General features: G+C 41.0%; 2 protein-coding genes across 2 annotated transcripts in view; one reads left to right on the top strand and one right to left on the bottom strand.

The window, feature by feature from the left end:
* Positions 1–7,515, top strand: part of CFAP92 (cilia and flagella associated protein 92 (putative)) — a 47,276-nt gene extending 39,761 nt beyond the window's left edge. The window contains exons 11-14 of the mRNA XM_067464788.1: positions 1,057–1,221; positions 3,597–3,809; positions 4,894–5,038; positions 7,280–7,515. Coding sequence (XP_067320889.1) covers positions 1,057–1,221; positions 3,597–3,809; positions 4,894–5,038; positions 7,280–7,515 — 759 coding nt within the window. The remainder of the gene's footprint in view (positions 1–1,056; positions 1,222–3,596; positions 3,810–4,893; positions 5,039–7,279) is intronic.
* A 2,032-nt stretch (positions 7,516–9,547) lies between these two features.
* Positions 9,548–20,513, bottom strand: part of ACAD9 (acyl-CoA dehydrogenase family member 9) — a 32,946-nt gene continuing 21,980 nt past the window's right edge. Inside the window, exons 12-18 of the mRNA XM_060765974.2 lie at positions 17,205–17,333; positions 15,094–15,173; positions 14,225–14,351; positions 13,169–13,246; positions 12,567–12,695; positions 10,974–11,046; positions 9,548–10,623 (exon numbers count right to left, since the gene is read on the bottom strand). Of these exons, the coding sequence (XP_060621957.2) occupies positions 10,523–10,623; positions 10,974–11,046; positions 12,567–12,695; positions 13,169–13,246; positions 14,225–14,351; positions 15,094–15,173; positions 17,205–17,333 (717 nt within the window). The 3' untranslated portion in view covers positions 9,548–10,522. The remainder of the gene's footprint in view (positions 10,624–10,973; positions 11,047–12,566; positions 12,696–13,168; positions 13,247–14,224; positions 14,352–15,093; positions 15,174–17,204; positions 17,334–20,513) is intronic.

Below are 20,513 nucleotides of genomic sequence, written 5' to 3'. Positions count from 1 at the left end.
TGTATGTGCAATGGTAAATATTTTACTCAGAAGTTAGTACTACTGCGCTCAGTGGCACTTGATGATTTGCCTGTATTTGTGGCTGGCATCTTCAGAGAAAATGTTGCTAGAACACAGCCATGCAGCCCGGAAACTACACAAAACTTCAGTGATTCCGACCGTGAAAGTCTTCAACAGTACATTGAACATCTCTACGGGGAGAATTTGTTCCAAGATACACAAGGATAAATTACTATCTCAGCAGAAAACTAGCTAGCAGTTGGTAGACTACAGGTCAGTCTCAAATCTTTGGTATCTGGCCCATCATCTACAACTATGGCCCTTCCACACTGCACCTTTATCCCAGGATCTGATCCCCGATTATGCTTCTCCCAGGTAATCTGAGTATATAAGATAGTATTTTGTTAATTATTGAAATATCAAATATGCTGTTATGTAATAGTTTTTTTAATATATCCAATATTCAAATACAAGTCTTATCTCTATTACAAGTAGGTGTCTGTATTTACATACATTTTAAGGTGAGAGACATCAATCTCCTCTTAATAAAGGCAGTTCAGAGGTCCAGTATGTTGACAGGATCGGCCTGATGGTTGAAAAAATCAATTTTAAGTTTCTTGGAGGACCGTTTGTTACATAAGGAGTTGTAATAGTCTCAGAGAAGAGTTCTGAAACCTGTTATATAGATATCTGTGCTCTAAGTATATCCCAGGTTATCTGGCAGTGGGGACTCATACATTCCAGTTTAAAGCAGATCACCTGGGATCAGATCCTGGGATAAAGGGCTGCGTGAAAGGGCCCCTATTTTAAACCCACATTTCTTCAATTCCCTGTAGATTGGTGTCTAACCCAGGGAGTCATCTCCTATTGTGAACATTGTGGTTAATGTTTTTTCTAAAAGTGTAGGTCTGGCTTTGCTTTGGTGCTGTAGTGTTTATCTTGGCGCTATCTTACCTGGGAGTTTGGTTACCTATAGTAGTGGTCCCATGTTTATTTTCAGAGCAGCATTATTTTTGCTAATAGGAGTTATATAGGACCAGTTCATGTTTCTTCCAGGGTAATATTGAGAACTTGAACCTGCTCAACAAAATGATGAGAAGGGAAGTACCCCAAACCGTCCGGGCCTTTCCTTCTGATGGCAAGTCCATCTTTAACTACAGTTGTCAGGCCTTGAATTCTGCAGAAATTACAAAGAACCTCCTTCGACTGGAGATGGCAAAGGTGAGAGATCAGACAGATAGCATTCTTTGTTATCTATGTTTTACTGCAAATTAAAACATTAAGTAAATTAAAAAGTAAATTAAAAGGACTGGAAGATGCATGGATATATTACAATCAAAATCAAATGGTTGTTATCAGTCAGGATAGACCTTGTTCAAATAAATTGCATACAAAAATAAGTCCTCCCATTGCACCCATCCAGTGTTTGTTCACTGGATGCCTGTATTTATTTATTTTTTATTGTGTATTAAGATGACATGCTCATAAAACACTCAAAGTGTATTTCCGTGAATTAAGAGCAAAGGTAGCTGTCGTTTTATGGAATTTATAAAGCTTTCTTTAAGACATGGGATTCTAACTAACAGTCCATTTTGACATAAGCAGGGCATTCAGATATTTCTAAATTATTATTGTGGCTTTCTTTAGTATTCATATGTGGTTCCTAGTTCAGTATTTACTAACTAGCCAGATAAATTTGAAATACCTCAAATGTTCTAGCATTTCTATATGTGCAGTTACTGTGTGTGCAATTACTGGAGAATATAGAGCAGTGGTTCCCAACCTGTGGGCCACAGGTGGGCTGCGAGACCTAAAATAAAGTTCACAGCTAGATTTCTGTGGGCAAGCAGATGGTGACCACTGGAGGCATATTTTCTGTATCAGAAACGAGCTTATGTGGTCTATCCAATGTAAGGTTCTGAATCAGCATCCCAAATAACCAAACTGAATCTGAAGTTGCCCAAAAACTGATTTGTAACCCTTTTGGTACTAATATTGGAGAGTGCTCCCTAGTTAAAGTGGTCCCTGGTCAAAAAAAGGTTGGGAACCAGTGATATAGAGTATGCTCGTAGCTGAATACCTAGGCTGGATCCACCATCTGTCTTCTGTGGACAGACGTTGCCACTGGTCAGTTTTCAGGAATACCCCTTTGCTATTCCATAACACTTTGTACCATTCAGTAGAGGACCCCAGTTCATATATCATTTTCAGGGAGGAGGGGAAACTGGCTTCCGCCTACATAGATCCACAGTGGACCTATGGCCTCTACTGGAATTTAGTTCCACGATTCCCCCGTGGTTACCAAAATCCGTGGATGCTCAAGTCCCATGATATACAATGGCATCATTCTGTATTGTACAGTTATCATTCTGTATGGTACCGTTTTTATGATGTTATGTTTTATTGTGATACTATTTGGTTTTGTTTTGATGCTATCTTATTGTGTTATGTTTTTAACTTTGTGCTCCCTGGGCTTGTCCCTTTGTAAGTTGGCCCGAGTCCCTTAGAAGAGATGGAGGCAGGGTATAAAAATAAAGTTGTTATTATTGTTGTTGTTTATTTGTTCAGTCGCTTCCAACTCTTCGTGACATCATGGACCAGATGACACCAGAGCTCCCTGTTGTCCGTCACCACCCCCAGCTCCTTCAGAGTCAAACCAGTCATGATGATGATGATGATGATGATGATGATTATATTTATAAAATAGTGTTCCTTATACAAAATAATAAAATGAAATTTTGCTTTTTGGATGAATTGGGGGGGGGGGGGATATTTTCAGGCCATGGATGGTTGAATCCATATATTTAGATTGGGTGGATTTGAAGGGCTAGTCACTTCAGCAGATTTGTGTGGCAAATGCAATAAGGGCCGTTCCTAGTTAACTATTACAGTAAATGTACAATGGAAAGTAGTAAAATTAGTTAACTTTGCTCTTCCATCACTGCCCATACATCTGTAATAGCCATATGCTAGAACAGAGCTTTCCAAACCGTGTGTTGAGAGACGTTTATGTGTCAGCTGCAGTTTGTAGGTGTGAAATAAGGTCTGTGTGAAATCAGCAATACATTGGATTTTTTAATGTCATTTCTAAATTTGTTCTTAAAACAGGAAAAAAATTATTAAACTGCAAAAACTTGGTTTTTGCGGGACATCCTGCAACACATTTTGCTATACTTTAACAATGAATATCTCATAGTCTCAACCAATTCAACATAGTTTGTGGCAGTAAGTACTGCACAAAGTAAGTATTGCACAATTAAACAGGAAATAACACTTTCAAATCTGGAACAGAACATTTTTCAAATTTTGATACATAGTATAATTTATGTATTTGTCTGTATCTCTTATAATGGGTTGGTTCTCCTTCTGGTTTGCTCACAGTTGAATTACTGTGTTGCAAAACGTGTGCCGCCAACATGAAATGTTTGGAAAGCTCTGTGGTAGAAGTTTTTATAAGAATTTGCTGTCAGAGTAGAGCTGAACAGTATGTTCATTTTCAAAGTCTTGTAAAATCATTGGTTTACTACAGACCTTCCTGGTAAACCCTCTTAAAGTTGACAGTCCATGGTCACATTCGAAATATGTCTGTGCTCTAGGTTCGAGAACAGAGATTTGCTTACAGTCATAATTATCTCTCTGGTATGTTTGCGCCGGTGGATGAAGATAATGCACGGAAGGAGTCCATGGAGCTGTCAAGGAAGAAGTGGCTCTCACCAGAAGGATTTGTATGCGCCGGATTTAAGAGCAGTATTGAATCTAATTGGCATCCTCGTATGCCAGACGAGGCACGGCAGATGGAGCTAAAAGAGGTGTCAGACCTTATTTTTTGAATTGTCACATCTTATAGTGGCCCATCCCATGGGAGATAGATTTAAAGGTGGGAGGGAGGCCTCATGGCCCCTCTTTCTGCAAATGCTTAATCTGATATTGAGTTTATCATTGAAAACCAGGCCAGTTGTGGCTGTGTGAGAGGAAGGGGTTGATTAAGAAATATCTTTCCCAAATATCTTGTCAGAAGTTTCTTCAAATGCCAGGTATATACTCCCTTTTTCCTACTTTAAAAGCCATTGTAGCTTTTAACTATTTGTAACTGGGGGAGTCTATCACTATTGAAAATAAAGCAAAGGTTCTTTTTAGGCAATTCAATGAGATCTTCATTATGAAGAAAGTCTGTGCCTTTGTAGTTGTTCATTTGGGAACAGAAAATGAGAATCTATGCATGAGTCAGTGGGAACCACTTTTATTAAATAGGCATGAGAATGGATTTCACATCTGCATTTCAATCCATCTCTTTCAAGCTCCTTGGCATTTGGGATTCTGGGCAAACTGAAGATTGCCCTGACCCCCGATTTTGAGGCTTTAATATTGTTAAAAAAGCAAGAGATGCATACGAATTTAATGGCACTGTGATTGCAGTCCTTTTGGCCTATCAGTGCCATTGGCTTAACGCCCCACAATGCATAGTGGATATAATTTCCTGTGCTTCCATATTTCTCTATTTATTAAAAGTTAACCAAAATAAAGGCACCCCAGTAAAACGCTCAAAGTACAAACATTTTAAGAAAGGCTTTGCTTTGACCTGTTGCTTTCCATGCCACAGTAAGTACCCCTAAATTTCAATATATTTGCTGCAATGGCAAACTGCTGTTTCCGAAACAGTGCAGAATGGTAGCTTGGAACCAATACACTGGTGCTTTGGATAAAGAGTTTTGTTTTCAGGTGTTCACAAAGGCCAGTATCAAAGCATGTCATCCATTCATTCATAATTCAGCATCAAGGACTTGCTTAGTGAATGTACCTTCCGTTTCAGTAAATGTTGTATTTCCAATATTATATTGTTGTGAAAATTTGCAGAACATGGTTAATGATTCTAAACAATTGCAATTCATGTAGAAATGGCAAGAGAACTTTTTCAATGCTGGGTGGTTGAAGCCAGTTCTGGATCGAGAGAGATGGAGTTGGGACAAACGCGATGAAGATTTTGAGCTTTACAAAAAACCACCACTTCCTGCTGTGACCTTTGACCCTCACAGAGAAGGTATTTGTTACAGTTCCCCATTCCTCTTAAGAGTGGCTTTTTAAAACACTTCAGTGGTGACTTCACTCAATGTAAGGAAATATTTACTGATCCAGTCAAAGGTCCTGCTTGACATAACTTACTTTCAGCTTGGTCAGTTCTTCTAAATAACAAGTTCCTTATGTAGTTACTGCTAAGGGGTCTTCTATTCAATTTACAGGGCACACAAATGCTCCTAGATTAGGTATTCAACCAGCACACACATTTTATAGCCCATGGCCCTCCAGACATTTCTGGATTGCGGCGACGCAGCACTGGCCATGATGTCTGGTATTTGTGGAAGCAGGAGACTGTAGCATCTAGAAGTTCTAGATGACCCATTCCTAATACCACCTGCTTGTGAGACATCCCAGCAGTTTGACTCATCACAAGAGAAAGCTTGAGATCTTGATGTAACCAATGGTTAAATCACTTGAAATCATTTTGGGGATGTTACAGGATGTATTCAGCCCCTCCTTGTATGCAGTCCCTTCCATACAAGGCAACTTCACTACACTAGAACTACAATCATTTAGTGTTTGTGTGTGTGGTGGGAGTAGTATGGGGTGCACAAGCAAGCGACATCTATGTAGTTGCAGTTCTGCAACTAGGTGAATACAAGAGATCACCCTGTGATCCTCAAAACTGAGGTTCCAAGAGAGTAGTGTCTGTTCTCTTCTCTCAATAGAGGAACTGCAGCTGGACACTACCCAGACATTGCCTTGCCACTAAGGCTATGATGCTGGATATGTTGTCTTCTGCAGGGAGTGGAAGGGGTATTACAGCAGATGCTCTGTGCAGGAAGATGCTCTGTGGCTAAGAGTGAATCATGTGGCTTTCCTTCAGGACTGACAGTTGTATGGTAGACACTTTTGCTGCCATTCTGTTATTAATGGAAAGGAGAGATTGGAAAAGCATCTGGCCACATCCCCATAGCCAGATGTAGGCATACAGCTACTTCAACCAAGATCCATTGGTGTCTTCAGAGGTCTTAGCAGATGATGCAGTTGGTCTGCATCTAGTTATAGGAACATAGGCAAATAACTTTACAATCTCCTCTGCAATGGAATGGCCTGAGGAGGATTTAGTGGTGCGTCCATGTGTGTGTTTTGTGCTTTGGCTGTTGTAGAGGAAGAGAATGTCAACCTCGCCAGTGACTGAAAAATACATTGTTGCAAAGTTCATCTTTGGGTCACCGTATCACAGGATTTCCTTGGCATGATTTTTCTTTAAGATGAGGTTTGCCACTGCCTTCCTCTAAGGCTGAGACATTAACTTGCCCAAGGTTGTCCAGTGAGTTTGCAAGGGTGAGCAGGCATTTGAACCTTAATCCCAGGAGGCCTTACAGTCCAACAAACAAGCCACCACACCATACTGGCAGCTGTTTTATTCACATTTTAGTGGCTGCATCCCTTAACAATGCTATAAAATGTAGAATGGCCCCAGCATTTCTCCTTCACTTTTGGATCTAATGGTCAGAAGCTTTTCATTTGTGGTGAAAGTGCTATAGAATCAAGAAACAGAGAAACTGTGGCACCGCACTTTTAATAAGTGAAGGGAACCTTGCTTTCTGGTACTTGTTATAGATGGGTGGTTTTTATTTTGCTTCTTTGTGCTGCTATCCATTTTTCCCCCCACTGCAATTGAAACAACTTCCTCTTATGGTCTCTGCACCACACACAAATGGGCTTTGCTCCTGTGCAGGAACACCACTGCAATGTTCTAAAGTGATTATTGGTTTAAAAAACCTTTTAGGCCAGAGTGGAGAATATGCACACATTGCCACTCCATGGTTTGGACTTCCCTTCAGTCACGGCCAATACAGGCAATATTGAAGGATGGTAGGAGTTACAGACAGTAACAGCATCTCAAGTGCCACTAAGTCATCACCCCCTTTGAACTTTTTACAATTAATGGGTCTAAGCATAAAGAGCACTAATGGGGTGAGGTGATGCTTGCTCACTGTTAATGCATTACGGTAATTTTGCCCACTATTAATGCATTGCCATTGCTTTGCCCCTTTCACCTTTTTGTTCTGATCTCAAATTGTGGTATCATTAAAAAAGGTTGAAAATTACATACACTGAAAGAAATTTGAAAAATTACATGGACAAGAGATACCAGCTTTTATTTTCTTTTATAAAGTCTGAATGAAGTTATCTGATAGCTATTTCATAATCTTGTTCTGTTCTTGTTTTTCCAATGGACACGTTTGGACAAAAGAACCGAAGAAAGAAATCTGTTGCAACACTGCTCTGAAAGTCTATAGGCGCTGCCCAGCCACTGAGCTCACTGAAAGGGGACCAAAAGCCAGCTGCCAGCTTGACCGTTTCCATGGGCTTCTAAAGGACAAACCTATGAAGTTGGCCCTAAAGATGCAGGTAAGCTTACCTTTTGGAACTCACAAACCCAACAATCCAAAATTGAACTGTTCTCAGCATATTATCAGAGCATACTGAGTTCATATGGTTTCCTCAATGTTTTGATTCTGTCAGTGGAGCAGTCAAATATAAAATTTTAGTCTTATGGTATATTTGCGGCTTATAATACCAACATGTCTTTGAATAAAGAGCTTGAAGATTTTGTGTCAATTCACTCTTTAGGTATTAACCTGCAGCTGCAACCTTACAACATAGTATATTTTAATGTAAGAGTTTTAGGCTGAAATGAACATCTAGTTCCATGTTGTTACAAAACTGATCAGTGAAATCAAAAGGCTGTGTTGTGACACCTGCTGCTTCTGTTTTGTTAGCCTACTCCAGTTACAGAGAAATTTGATGAAGTGGTAGAGGTCAGATATGGTAAAGGATATGTTCCTGGAGATGATCCTCACCTAGGCTTGATGGCAAATATCAATATAATTCCATGCTATGACCGGCAACACAATTTATTTAAAACTCTGAAAGGAGCTGACTTCAGGTAAGTTATTCAATTGCCATGACAAGATAAAACGGTAAAAACTTACTGATGCATTTAAAGAGTTACAGCTGCTTCCTTCTGAATTACTTATATGCACTCGTGTTTTAAGTTGGAAAAAAAATAGACAATCAACCCAACAAACCTGGGCCAACTTATACATGGATTAGCAGATGTACTTTCTTCAACTTGGCATCACTTCTGGTCTTTTTTAATGCTTGCACAGTGGCCTCAATAAGTATATGTGTGTGGGGATCACTGCTGCAACCTCCAGAATTTCCTAACTTCTGTGGGACACATGATGCCACTCCTAAGGGCCTCCTCCACAAATCCTGCACTCTCCTTTCTAGATTGCCCACAAGTAAGTAGAAGAGCACTCTCCCCCCTCTCCGCCCCCCCCCCCCCCGCCTATGCTGTCTCCATCTCACCTGCTGTTTTGGCCATACCATCATTGCTGTTTCAATTGTAAGGTCCTGTGCTTATATACCTGTTCTGTTTCTGACACCTTTTCTCTGGTCCATGGGCAGCCAATGAGACTATAGAGCTGCTCTGGAGTTACTGAAAGGGCTGCCACTAGCCCCGCCACCCAGGTATTAGAGGAGTGCACTGCTGCCAGAACTAGAACAGGTGAGTGCAGGACTGTGTATGTGTGTGTGGAGGGAGAGATGACATCACTAGGGCATCATGAATAGGAGAAGAAGACTGTCCTCCCTCATTTGCTGCTATGCTAATTTCCTTTTGGAAAGCTGGTCCCCAACATGGGCAGAAGTCTACATTGTTATATCTTGTTTATGGAGGAGACTGGGTGGCTAGAGTGGGAGTGAATAAGGAAAGGCAAGGGGAGACAGACCCACTCTTAGCCCGTTTGCATCTAGCGGGCAAGTTAACCATTTCACCTCTTCTCATCCAGAGTAGTCTCTTGTTTTCATAGAACCATAGAATAATATAGTTGGAAGAGACCACATGGGCCATCTAGTCCAACACCGTGCCATGCAGGTAAAGCGCAATCACCCTCCCCCCCCCCCCCACAGACTCCAGTGATGTTTGGCATAAAGCACCTGACTCCAGGGAAGAAGTGGTGGCTCCTTCACCCCTAAGGCAGTTCTTACTCTTTCCTTTATGATCCATATTTGCATCTCATTCCCCCTCTTCCCCTTCTCATGCACAGTAGCTGCAGCAGATAAATGTGTGCATACATATGCACCAGTATGTGAGAAAGAAAGAGTGAGTATGTGCACATAAAGAAAAGTCCTTCTGTTGAGGAAAAGGAGAGGAGACACTGTTGGGAAGTGGGCAGCATGGGCGCCTTCTCCTCTTGGTAGAATGACCCTTGATGTATACATCAAGTGGAAAATAATTGTCAAGACTTCATCATTAAAATATGTTAGCAGATAACATTCCATACCTTTAACATGAAGTTCTGCTTTGAGAAAGGATACGTGCACCACCTTCATTATATTACCCTTTTAAAAGGAGATTGAGTCTTGAGTCAAAGTAATATGACAACCTTCCTCATCTCAGCAGGATTAACAATCCCAAGAGTTATGTCATATGGGCAGTCTGCTGTTCCAAAACTTGTTTAAAATTATATTTACATCTTTATTTTAGATAAATTGGAGAAAATTGAGCTCTGCATTTATCTCTGGAGAAGTTTGGCTAACCTCTCCTCAAGCCTCACACACTGCATAAATGTTTTGTACCACGCATGTTTAAATAAGAACTTGAATTAATCGACGTGAATATTCAGCATCTTAAGACACTATATATTTTTGGCATATATTTAACGTAATTCCAATTCATGAATATTTTGTGTTTCAGAACAGTCTGTCATAAACATTCATTTCAGCATAAGATGTTGCCCACTAAGCAAGCAGCCTTCAAAAATCAAATCTTGCCAGAAGATGTGCATGATGCAGGTAAAATGGGGTGGGGGGTGGGGTGTGAATTAGTTGTTGACAAAGATGTCATCACAATCCAGTGTTTGCTCTCCCCCCCCCCTTCTTTTATGGCTTGATAAGGTTTGATTACATCCTGGAAATTTCTACTGAATATTGTAGTCCTGTCTTCTGGAACAAGAGAAAACAAGACTTGCTCCATCTGCTGATTCCGTTTTAGACCATTACTGTCTTTCCCCTTAATAGCTTTTCTTTCAGGCTGAGCATATTCAGCAGCCAATTGTTTTCTCGTAAGTTCTCAATCCTGTCATTCTCTGCTGCACACAGACTGCGCTTGGGGTGTAGGTACCCCTCTTCAAAGGTTGTTGGACTACAATTCCCAGAAATTCTCGCTCGTTACTATCCTGATTATGGCTGATGGGCATTATGGTCCAACAACTTTGGAGGGCCTCCTTGCACACTCCACGGCAGTGGGTGGATTCTTGTCAGCTCTATTCAGGCATAAAAGAATTAACACAATTTATTTTATAATTGCACTTTTGAAGATTATGTTTCATAAAATGTCTCTCATTCATTTGGCTTCTTAGTCAAGAAGGATTTAGTTCAACCATTAGTATGTTTAAAAAGGAGCACTTCAATTGCTGTTTCCAGGCCTTCAGAAGGTTCTGTCGAGAGGATGGGAACAAATATAGGATCTCTTTTCCAGCACTTGCTTTGCCACTTTTTTAATACTGTCATCCATGTTTTCAGGAGCAACTAGAAATAATAGAAACAGAAGTAACAATTCCTTTAGAGCCACATCTAAATGAGAGAAACAGAATTTTTAAAACCCAAGACTGTAAACACAAGCTGTCGAGCTGGTAGCAGCATCTGTCACATTAGTACTAATTATGAGAAAGAGGATATAATGGGGAAGTATCAAAGGCGTCCTTTGGCACTGGGGCTCTTAGTATAGACTTAAATGCATCTCCTGTGAACAGAAATGGCATCAGGAGGGCTGATTTGAGTTTGCTACATCTTTTGCATTTCAGCAAAGATTTCCCCCCCTTATACACTGCAACTGGGATTATAAAATTGATAGTATTTGCCTCAGTTGGTACACTTACATTTTTCCAACTCTGCCATTGCATAGGTATTCTGGAAAGCAGCTTCAGTACAAAATATATTTGTAAGCAGCACCTAAAAAATCATTTAAAATATTAAGTTTCAAGCCTTGAAATATGCTTAAGAATTTAACCCTTTGTATTTCAGATATAGCATGGAACTTGCCAAAGAAGCATAAAATAATAATCTTTCTCCACCATTCCTTTATTCTCAGTGACTGTTGCCCCACAGAAGAAAGATTCAGTGAGTGAAATATGAAAACATGAACAAAGTGATTAGAAAAGAATCGTGGCTGCAGACAGAATTTCCTGTTTACACTTTTATCTTAACAGTTTGAACTTCATATTTCTTCTGTATAGTATTAAATTGCTTAAGTTTAATCATCTATGGTGTATTTCTTAATGTTTTGACATGCATGGCTGAATATTCAGGTCAGAATAAAGGTCTCAGTAGTTTAGACTACAACCTCACATAGGCTGTTTACAATTTCCCATTAACAACAAAACACAGTAATTTCATAAATAGACTGGAAGCTGAGTAACAGACATCTTCTGTTTGGTCCCATCATTAGATGCTCAGACACAAAACCTTTTGATACAGAGGTTCCCTTTATCCAATAGTTACTGAGAGACTAAGCAGGAACCCATCTAAGTTTGATTGTCATCCCATGAGTGATGCAGACATAAGACCTGACTTCCATCTCCACGATTAATTTTTGGATGTTGTGAACACTAAATCCCCGCCTGAACCTTTAGCTGCTGCAGTGCCCCCCCTCCCCCCTCCCCCCTCCCCCCACCACCAGCACAAGAGTTGCATTCCTGGCTAGTGGGAGGCTGTGTCTGGCAAAGTGTTAAGCTGTTTTCCTGTGCCTGGATGTCCAGCACTGACATCACCCTCCTGGACCTCTAGAAGAGCACATTTTTATAGTTCAGTGGTTCCCAACCTTTGGTCCTCCAGGTGTTTTGGGCTTCAGCTCCCACAATTCTTAACAGCTGGTAAGATGGCTGGAGTTTCTGGGAGCTGAAGTCCAAAACAACTGGGGGACCAAAGGTTGAGAACTGCTGCTAGAGCTAGAAGTTTCTTTGCTTTTCTGGCCTTGTCTCCATTGACTGATGACTGGTTGTGGTGGTGGGGTTGCTGCAACAGGTCAAAGGGGTTAGGGATACATGACAGGAAGTACATTATAGATCCATATGTTTGGAACTTTGTTTCATGATGTAGGATCTTAAGTCTTGTACTTCCCACATGTCAAGATAGTTCCCATCAATGTGGGGGTGGTGGGTGAGAAAGATCTGGATCAGGCATGGGCAAACTTCGGCCCCCTAAGTGTTTTCCAGTAGGATGTTAGGAATTGTGAGAGTTGAAGTCTGAGGGCAGAGGTTTGCTCATGCCTGATCTGGATTTTTACACAAAATACTATTTTTTTTGCAACTATACAGTTCTGAACCTGAGAATTTCCCACTTCTATTGATAATGTAATCAAAATTAATCAGGATCGCTTAAAGCAATTTGGATTTTCTTCTTATTTAATACAGTTTTCATTTATAGTCACCACTATATTAGTTAAGTGTTGTATAATATTGATGTAGACTCACCTCATGGTCATGATTACGCAAACCAATGGCGATAGATCGACTAGCTCTGGATATAACTGCTGTCATTGCATACAGATTAATGAGGATGTCTGCCACTCTCCTAAGAACCATCTGTTCATCTACAATAGTCTGATAAAAAGCAAGCCTTTTAGTAACAGGAATGTGACTCTTGGTTCTTAAACAATTTCCCTCAATTCTGGATATTAGGATAGGGGTTGGCTTTATAGGTTTCTAATTAGGATCTCCCAACCCTTGAAACACACCCCCTTCATAAATTCAGTTTTTGCATTTGTAAATGAAGAAGCTGTGAAGTTCTTTAAGGCTGTACTAAGATGGCCCAGACTATTGGAGAAAATAAATTCAACTGATTTACTTCCTCATACATACGCTTCCATTTATTGATTAAGGCGTTTCTGTAACTCCTTTCTCAATCTTAATGAGAAGCTGAACAGAAGTGCCATCTCTAATACTCTTTAATATGCACTATGAAGAAAATCATTGGGCTTAGAAGAGGGTTTGGTTTCAAATGTTCACTTTGACCAAACTGGGGTGAAGGATGGGGTGCGGTCTTCTTCTCCCACTTGTAAGAGAGTCCTGCTTACCTTGCCAAACCTTCTCAGCAAGCCTTCAACTGTAACTCCAAAATAATAAGCATTCTCTTCAAGTTTCTTGGCACTTTCCTGCAAAGCACACATGCAAAAAACAAAACAAAACAAAACAAACCAACTAGGGCTTTGCATATTCTAGGCACATGGACAAATAAATTATGGATAAACCCAATCTTTGAAATCTCAGGCACCTGGAGAGCCAGCTGGTATTCCTCAAGGAATTGGATTTCAGCCTGAGGCTTTCAGATGCTGAGACCCAAGTTTAGTGGGAGACTTGCTACTTCAGTAGATCACACTGGCTGAGATCCTGCTCATTACTTGCAGAATGTAAGGCTTTGCCAGTGCCCTTTTGCCAGGTACCCCCTTCCGAACCCACTTACAACCTCAACTTGAGGAAGCTGCCCCCCCCAAAAAAGGGGGGTCTCCTCCAGAACCGTTAGTGCGTACTGCTAGGCTGCTACGAGATCTGGTAGTAAGATAGACATCTGTGTGTCCTGGGCTATTTTAAATAGTAATAGTCTGCCATTATTAAAAGATTATTGGCAGATGACCAAAGTAAAACCATAAGCTAGCACAGTGTGATTGGGACCAGGTTGACCCCTCCTGCTTAAAAGAACCCAGGAGAGATTTTCCATGGGATTAATGGTCTAAGAAGGGGATCATTACCATTTCCATACCCCACTTTGAGCACCTGTATCACTTCTCATGTTACTCCATAGAGTCCCCTAACCCTCATGAGCAACTTCTCAAAAAGGTCAGGGAGCCAAAGGGGAAGGAAGAACTAATAAAAGTGACTCCTCAGTCCCTCCTTCAATTAAGGTGGCAGCTATTTTATGGGCACCCTGAGGTAAGACTGAATTTGCACCTGAAATCCCGGCAAGCTACTGTTGGATTGTGCACACTACACTGAGTATGGTAATGGTCTGAAAGGAGGCAGCTTTCTTTGCTCTTCCATGGAGGTTACAAACTAGTAGTAAGAAGGCCAAAGAGTGTCATTTTTGTTCAAAACATCCTTTAGGAATGCCAGCTACTGATTGACGGAACACTTACTTCCAGACTGGGATGCACCACTCCATCTTTTCCAACTAATCCTAGATCGACTTTTCTGCCCATGCTGTCGCGGAACTTGTTGAAAAACACGTTCAATGCCACTGTCACATTCCCCCTCTTAATCTCCCTGTGAAATTAGGGACAGAGACACTACTTCAGCATGAGGCTGTTTTTCCAATATTCTCTCATGCTCTTGCACTCAGTTCATTCTTTTACAAGAAACACCAAAACTCTTGAATGATTTCCTCTCCAAATGCAGCATATCTATCCTTGCATGTACTTTTTACTTGAAACAATTCACTTCAAGTGCTACTTGCGGTTTAAAAGAAAATGATTGCTTGGCAGTGTTAAAGGTTCCTGTTGCTGATGGGTGCAATATATAAAAGAAAGCCATGGCCTAAACTACATCATGACACATCACATCCAACAACTATATGACAGGCATTAACCATCCAAATATGGCACCAAGTCCCTAAAATCTCTGACCTCACTGCTGGCATGTAAACCCATAACATTCAGAATTCAATGAAGCTTACGAGAACAGCAGTGATTATTGGCTATAATAAATACGTTTCTTGACACTACTGGAGTATTTACAAGACACTAAAAGAAAATACAAGGTTTCGTTTTAAAACGAATAAAATTTAAACTCTACACAGCACTTTAAAAATTGTATAAATACAAGTCTTATTTCTAGTTTAGGTTAAACATTCTAAATACCACTAGCTTATCTAATGCTGGTCACTGACAGAAATAAATATTCATTCACTATTAGCTTAGATGCAGCCCCTTTCTTCTGTGCTATCCCCACAGACCAATTTTCAAACTAATTTACCTAAGATGGTTACTTTTTAAAAAAAATCACATACTTTATTTTTTCAGTTAAGATTTTGCCAGCATACTGCATGCCTGTCAAAGCAATATACATTCGTAGAACTTCATTTGTTCCCTGAAACAAAAAAAAAGGTCTGTTTTAGGTAACTGAAAAACATGGAAGAAAGACAAATGTACATGTAAATCTATGATGAAGAAGTTGTTGCCCTCTGGATTTGATTGTCAAATCTTATTACTCCTAATTACATATTTGGCGATCTACGTGGGGCTTATGGGACTTAAAGTCCATCATCAGGATGAGCATAGCTGACAGTGCTAGATGCACTAAGAGCTTAAGAAAGCAGCCCATTTAGAGGACTGGCAAAAAAAATGGCCATTGCGCCTTCCTGTCAAAAAACCAGGAGTTGCTCTAGTTAATCCATGAAGGAAGGTGATGATTAGACATGTGACTAACTATAACTTGACAATTACTTGGCTTCCAAACCAGCAGTTCTGAGTACTTTTAGTAATCCTTTAGAAGACCTTTGTTATCAAGGTGATTAAAGCTATAAATAGAATCGTTTTTGTAATGTTTTAAAAACAATAATTCTGTCAGTACTATACATAAAGAATGGAGTTTCATATGTAGGAAAGGAAACTTAAATATTTCACATGGAGGCTGAAAGAAACAAAAATCTGAGATGGGTGGAAGTTCTGAAAGCCAAGCACTCCCATTTTTGAAGTACTTGATTTGAAAAGGAGAAAATGCTGATGGACTAGGACTACACTACATTTCCAGCAGGTGCTGCTTGGCAATTAAAGCTCTCAGAATGAACAGATGGCTGAACAACAAGCTAATTAAAATTACTGCATGCATTGACTGGGGATGCTAAATTAAACAGATGCATGTCGCACGCTCGGTTTTAATTATAAGCACCCATTCTTTATAGCACACTGCTCTGCATTCAGAGCAAAGGGAAGGTGACTGGAAACAAAGCCTCTCTACAACTCACGATCCATCAGACCTTTTAGGCTCATACTGCTGCTTCCACAGAGATCCCAAATGGAACCGGACCTTCTAGGGGGCTTCTTCTGGGGTCAAACAGGAGCAGTAACTATGAGAGTAGTTCTAGAATTTCCTATGATTTGCTCGTTTTTGCCCTGCTTGCTTTTGCCCTTGCTTTATTCCAACAGAAGGGTCTGGAGGAGGAGGAGGAGGAGGAAGAGGAGGAGGAGGAGGAAGAAAGCCTCCTGAGGAAGTTCAGCTTTCCCAAACAAAGTGATATCAGATGCTAGCTATCTACAAATCAGACTCTTCCAAAGTGATCTGAGCCTTCTCATTTGCTGCTCTTTTCCCTTTAAGTATATACAAAAAGCCCTCCAGCTGGGCTACTTTCTCCATAGATCGGGGAGGGGGGTACACAGGGAAAATCACCAAATATTGAGCACAATTCTCCATTACAAGTCCCCAGCACAACAGCATTTGACCTTGCATCGTTGTGTAGGTTGAACCAAGTCCAAATAGAGCCATATCACTGATGTTTTTTATCCGGTCAGGAGATTAACTCAATGATTCAGATAAAATTATATTGCACATTTTGTATCTTCATGTTATGAATTCTGGCCTGCATTCTTAGTGAGCTTGTAAAGCAAACATTTTTAAAATGGAATTTTCCACTGCAAAGCTTATTTGTATTTGCTTTGACAAGCAAAGCAGAAGGTTTCCAAAGTGACCAGTTCAGCCTAGATGGCTGGAGGGAAGTGCACAGATGCCACTTCTGGATGACAGGCATCCCAGCCCCAAATAGCGTGCGCTGGTTTTTGCAAGAACACAAGTAAGGCTGTTCCTTTAGCATCCTGTGCAGAGCCAGGGAGGCTAAGTCCACCTTTTATGCTCTATTTGCTATGAAAGGACCTTTTTCTATGTGTGTTCCTACCCCCCCCCCCCGCAGTACATTGGATAACATTAAATTTGTCACCAAGTCCTTTTTGGAAAATATATTTAAATATATTTATTCCAGTACTATACGCATCCTTATTTAAACTTCAAATGACACCTACAGTCTTTTTAAATGCAACACGCAATTCTCACCCTTTGGGGTGAGAAGGATGGGGTACAAATGTGGCAAATAAATAAATAATAATAAATCACGTTTCTTTTTATTACCTCAAAAATCAGGAGTATCCTGCTGTCCCGGAGATAGCGTTCGTATGGATAATCTTTCATGTAGCCAAGGCCTCCGAGGATCTGCAAAGCTTCGCTCACACAAATCCAAGCACCTTCAGAACTAAACACCTGCCAATAACAGTTGCAATCATCCTCAGTAATCTTACATATGTTGAACTGCACTATGTATAAGAGTCGGTTCCTGTGTTATATTCAACTTTCTCTGTCTTTTGGAAGGCCGAGAAATTAACATCAAGGCCCGCCCTTTTAGCTAGTGAGGAGAGGACTCCCTGCTGCCTCCAAGGTACCAGACACACAACATAAGAAGCATCCACTAACTCTTAAACAGCAATGGTCAACTTCCTGCTTTCATTTCCTTTCCAATATCTTCAGAACCTAACAGGTATGTAAGCAAAGCAAGCAGACTTTGACTTGTGGAAACCCCATGACTGTGACATCTTGAAGTCCCAATATCATCAATAGTCTTGTTCAGGAGCATTTAATGCAATGCATATGTCAGCAGAGAGATGTACATATCAGGAGGAAGTATGAGATACCACACTTTGGAAACAAAACCAATAGCTAAAGTTACAAAAATATTTAAGATAACTACATGGCTAATCGCTATAACTTCCTCTAGCTACACTGAGCTCCTTCTGAGAAAACAAAGGGAATGGAAATTCCAGGAAAGGGGTTGGAAACTTGAGGAGGTGTGACCCTAAGAGTATCAGTCTTAAACATCAAAGATGGAGGGCAGGGCTGGCAACAGATAGCCTCACTATGCAGATACCCTCACTGATTGACTTTGCACCCTCAATGACTGACTTTGCAACTTCATGACTACTCAATGGTATTTAAGCTTGCTAATTGCAATATTCACACTTGCTTTAAACAGACAAGGGTTTTTCCTCCCATCCTGAATATTCTAGATATATATGCACTCCACTTGCTTCATGGTCAACAGAACCTCTGAAGATGCTGGCCATAGATGCAGGTAAATGTCAGGAGATAATTTGTTGTTGTTCATTCATTCAGTCGTCTCCGACTCTTCGTGACCTCATGGACCAGCCCACGCCAGAGCTCCCTGTCGGCCGTTACCACCCCCAGCTCCCTCAAGGTCAGTCCAGTCACTTCAAGGATGCCATCCATCCATCTTGCCCTTGGTCGGCCCCTCTTCCTTTTGCCTTCCACTTTCCCCAGCATAATTGTCTTCTCTAGGCTTTCCTGTCTCCTCATGATGTGACCAAAGTACTTCAACTTTGTCTCTAGTATCTTTCCCTCCAGTGAGCAGTCAGGCTTTATTTCCTGGAGGATGGACTGGTTGGATCTTCTCGCAGTCCAAGGCACTCTCAGCACTTTCCTCCAACACCACAGCTCAAAAGCATCGATCTTCCTTCGCTCAGCCTTCCCTAAGGTCCAGCTCTCACATCCGTAGGTGACTACAGGGAAGACCATGGCTTTGACTAGGCGGATCTTTGTTGCCAGTCTGATGTCTCTACTCTTCACTATTTTATCGAGACTGGACATTGCTCTCCTCCCAAGAAGTAAGCGTCTTCTGATTTCCTGGCCACAGTCTGCATCTGCAGTAATCTTTGCACCTAGAAATACAAAGTCTGTCACAGCCTCCACGGTTTCTCCCTCTATTTTCCAGTTGTCAATCATTCTTGTTGCCATAATCTTGGTTTTTATGACGTTTAGCTGCAACCCGGCTTTTGCGCTTTCTTCTTTCACCTTGATTAGAAGGCTCCTCAGCTCCTCCTCGCTTTCGGCCATCAGGGTGGTGTCATCTGCATATCTGAGGTTGTTAATGTTTCTTCCAGCAATTTTCACCCCAGCTTTGCATTCATCCAGCCCCGCACATCGCATGATGTGTTCTGCATACAAGTTAAAAAGGTTGGGTGAGAGGATGCAGCCTTGCCGTACACCTTTCCCAATCTTGAACCAGTCTGTTGTTCCGTGGTCAGTTCTGACTGTTGCTACTTGGTCCTTGTACAGATTCCTCAGGAGAGAGACAAGGTGACTTGGTATCCCCATACCACCAAGAACTTGCCACAATTTATTATGATCCACACAGTCAAAGGCTTTAGAATAGTCAATGAAGCAGAAGTAGATGTTTTTCTGAAACTCCCTGCCTTTCTCCATTATCCAGCGGATATTGGCAATCTGGTCTCTCGTTCCTCTGCCTTTTCTAAACCCAGCTTGAACATCTGGCAACTCTCGCTCCATGTATTGCTGGAGTCTTCCTTGCAGGATCTTGAGCATTACCTTACTGGCATGAGAAATAAGGGCCACTGTACGGAAGTTGGAGCAGTCCTTCGCATTTCCCTTTTTTGGTATGGGGATATAAGTTGATTTTTTCCAGTCTGATGGCCATTCTTGTGTTTTCCATATTTGCTGGCAAATGGCATGCATCACCTTGACAGCATCATCTTTTAAGATTTTAAACAGTTCAGCTGGGATCCCGTCGTCTCCTGCTGCCTTGTTGTTAGCAATGCTTCTTAAGGCCCATTCAACCTCACTCCTCAGGATGTCTGGTTCTAATTCATTCACCACACCATCATAACTATCCTCAATATTATTATCCTTCCTATACAGATCTTCTGTATAGTCTCGCCACCTTCTCTTGATCTCTTCAGCTTCTGTTAGGTCCCTGCCATCTTTGTTTCTTATCATACCAATTTTTGCCTGAAATTTACCTCCAATGTTTCTAATTTTCTGGAAGAGGTCTCTTGTCCTTCCTATTCTGTTGTCTTCTTCCGCTTCCATGCATTGCTTATTTAAAAATAGTTCCTTATCTCTTCTAGCTAACCTCTGGAATTGCGCATTTAACTGGGCATATCTCCCCTTACTATCACTGTTTCCTTTTAGTTTCCTCCTTTCTTGGGCTACTTCCAGTGTCTCAGCAGACAACCATTTTGCCTTCTTGGTTTTCTTTTTCTTTGGAACGTACTTTGTTGCCGTCTCCTGAACAATGTTGCGGACTTCTGTCCATAGTTCTTCTGGGACTCTGTTTACTAAATCTAGTCCTTCAAATCTGTTCTTCACTTCCACTGTATATTCGCTAGGAATGTTAGTGAGATCATATCTAACTGGTCTGTGTATTTTCCCTGATCTCTTTAGTTTTATTTTAAATTGAGCAATAAGAAGTTCGTGATCTGAGCTACAGTCAGCCCCAGGTCTTGTTTTCACCGACTGGATGGATGTCCGCCACCTTTGGCTGCAAAGGATGTAGTCAATCTGATTTCGGTGCTGACCATCTGGTGAAGTCCATGTGTAAAGCCGTCTTTTAGGTTGTTGGAAGAGAGTGTT

This window comes from Anolis sagrei, chromosome 2 (assembly GCF_037176765.1).
Source record: "Anolis sagrei isolate rAnoSag1 chromosome 2, rAnoSag1.mat, whole genome shotgun sequence".
NCBI lineage: Eukaryota > Metazoa > Chordata > Lepidosauria > Squamata > Dactyloidae > Anolis > Anolis sagrei.
Note: the sequence above shows the minus strand (reverse complement) of the source record. Positions and strands in the feature narration are given on the sequence as shown.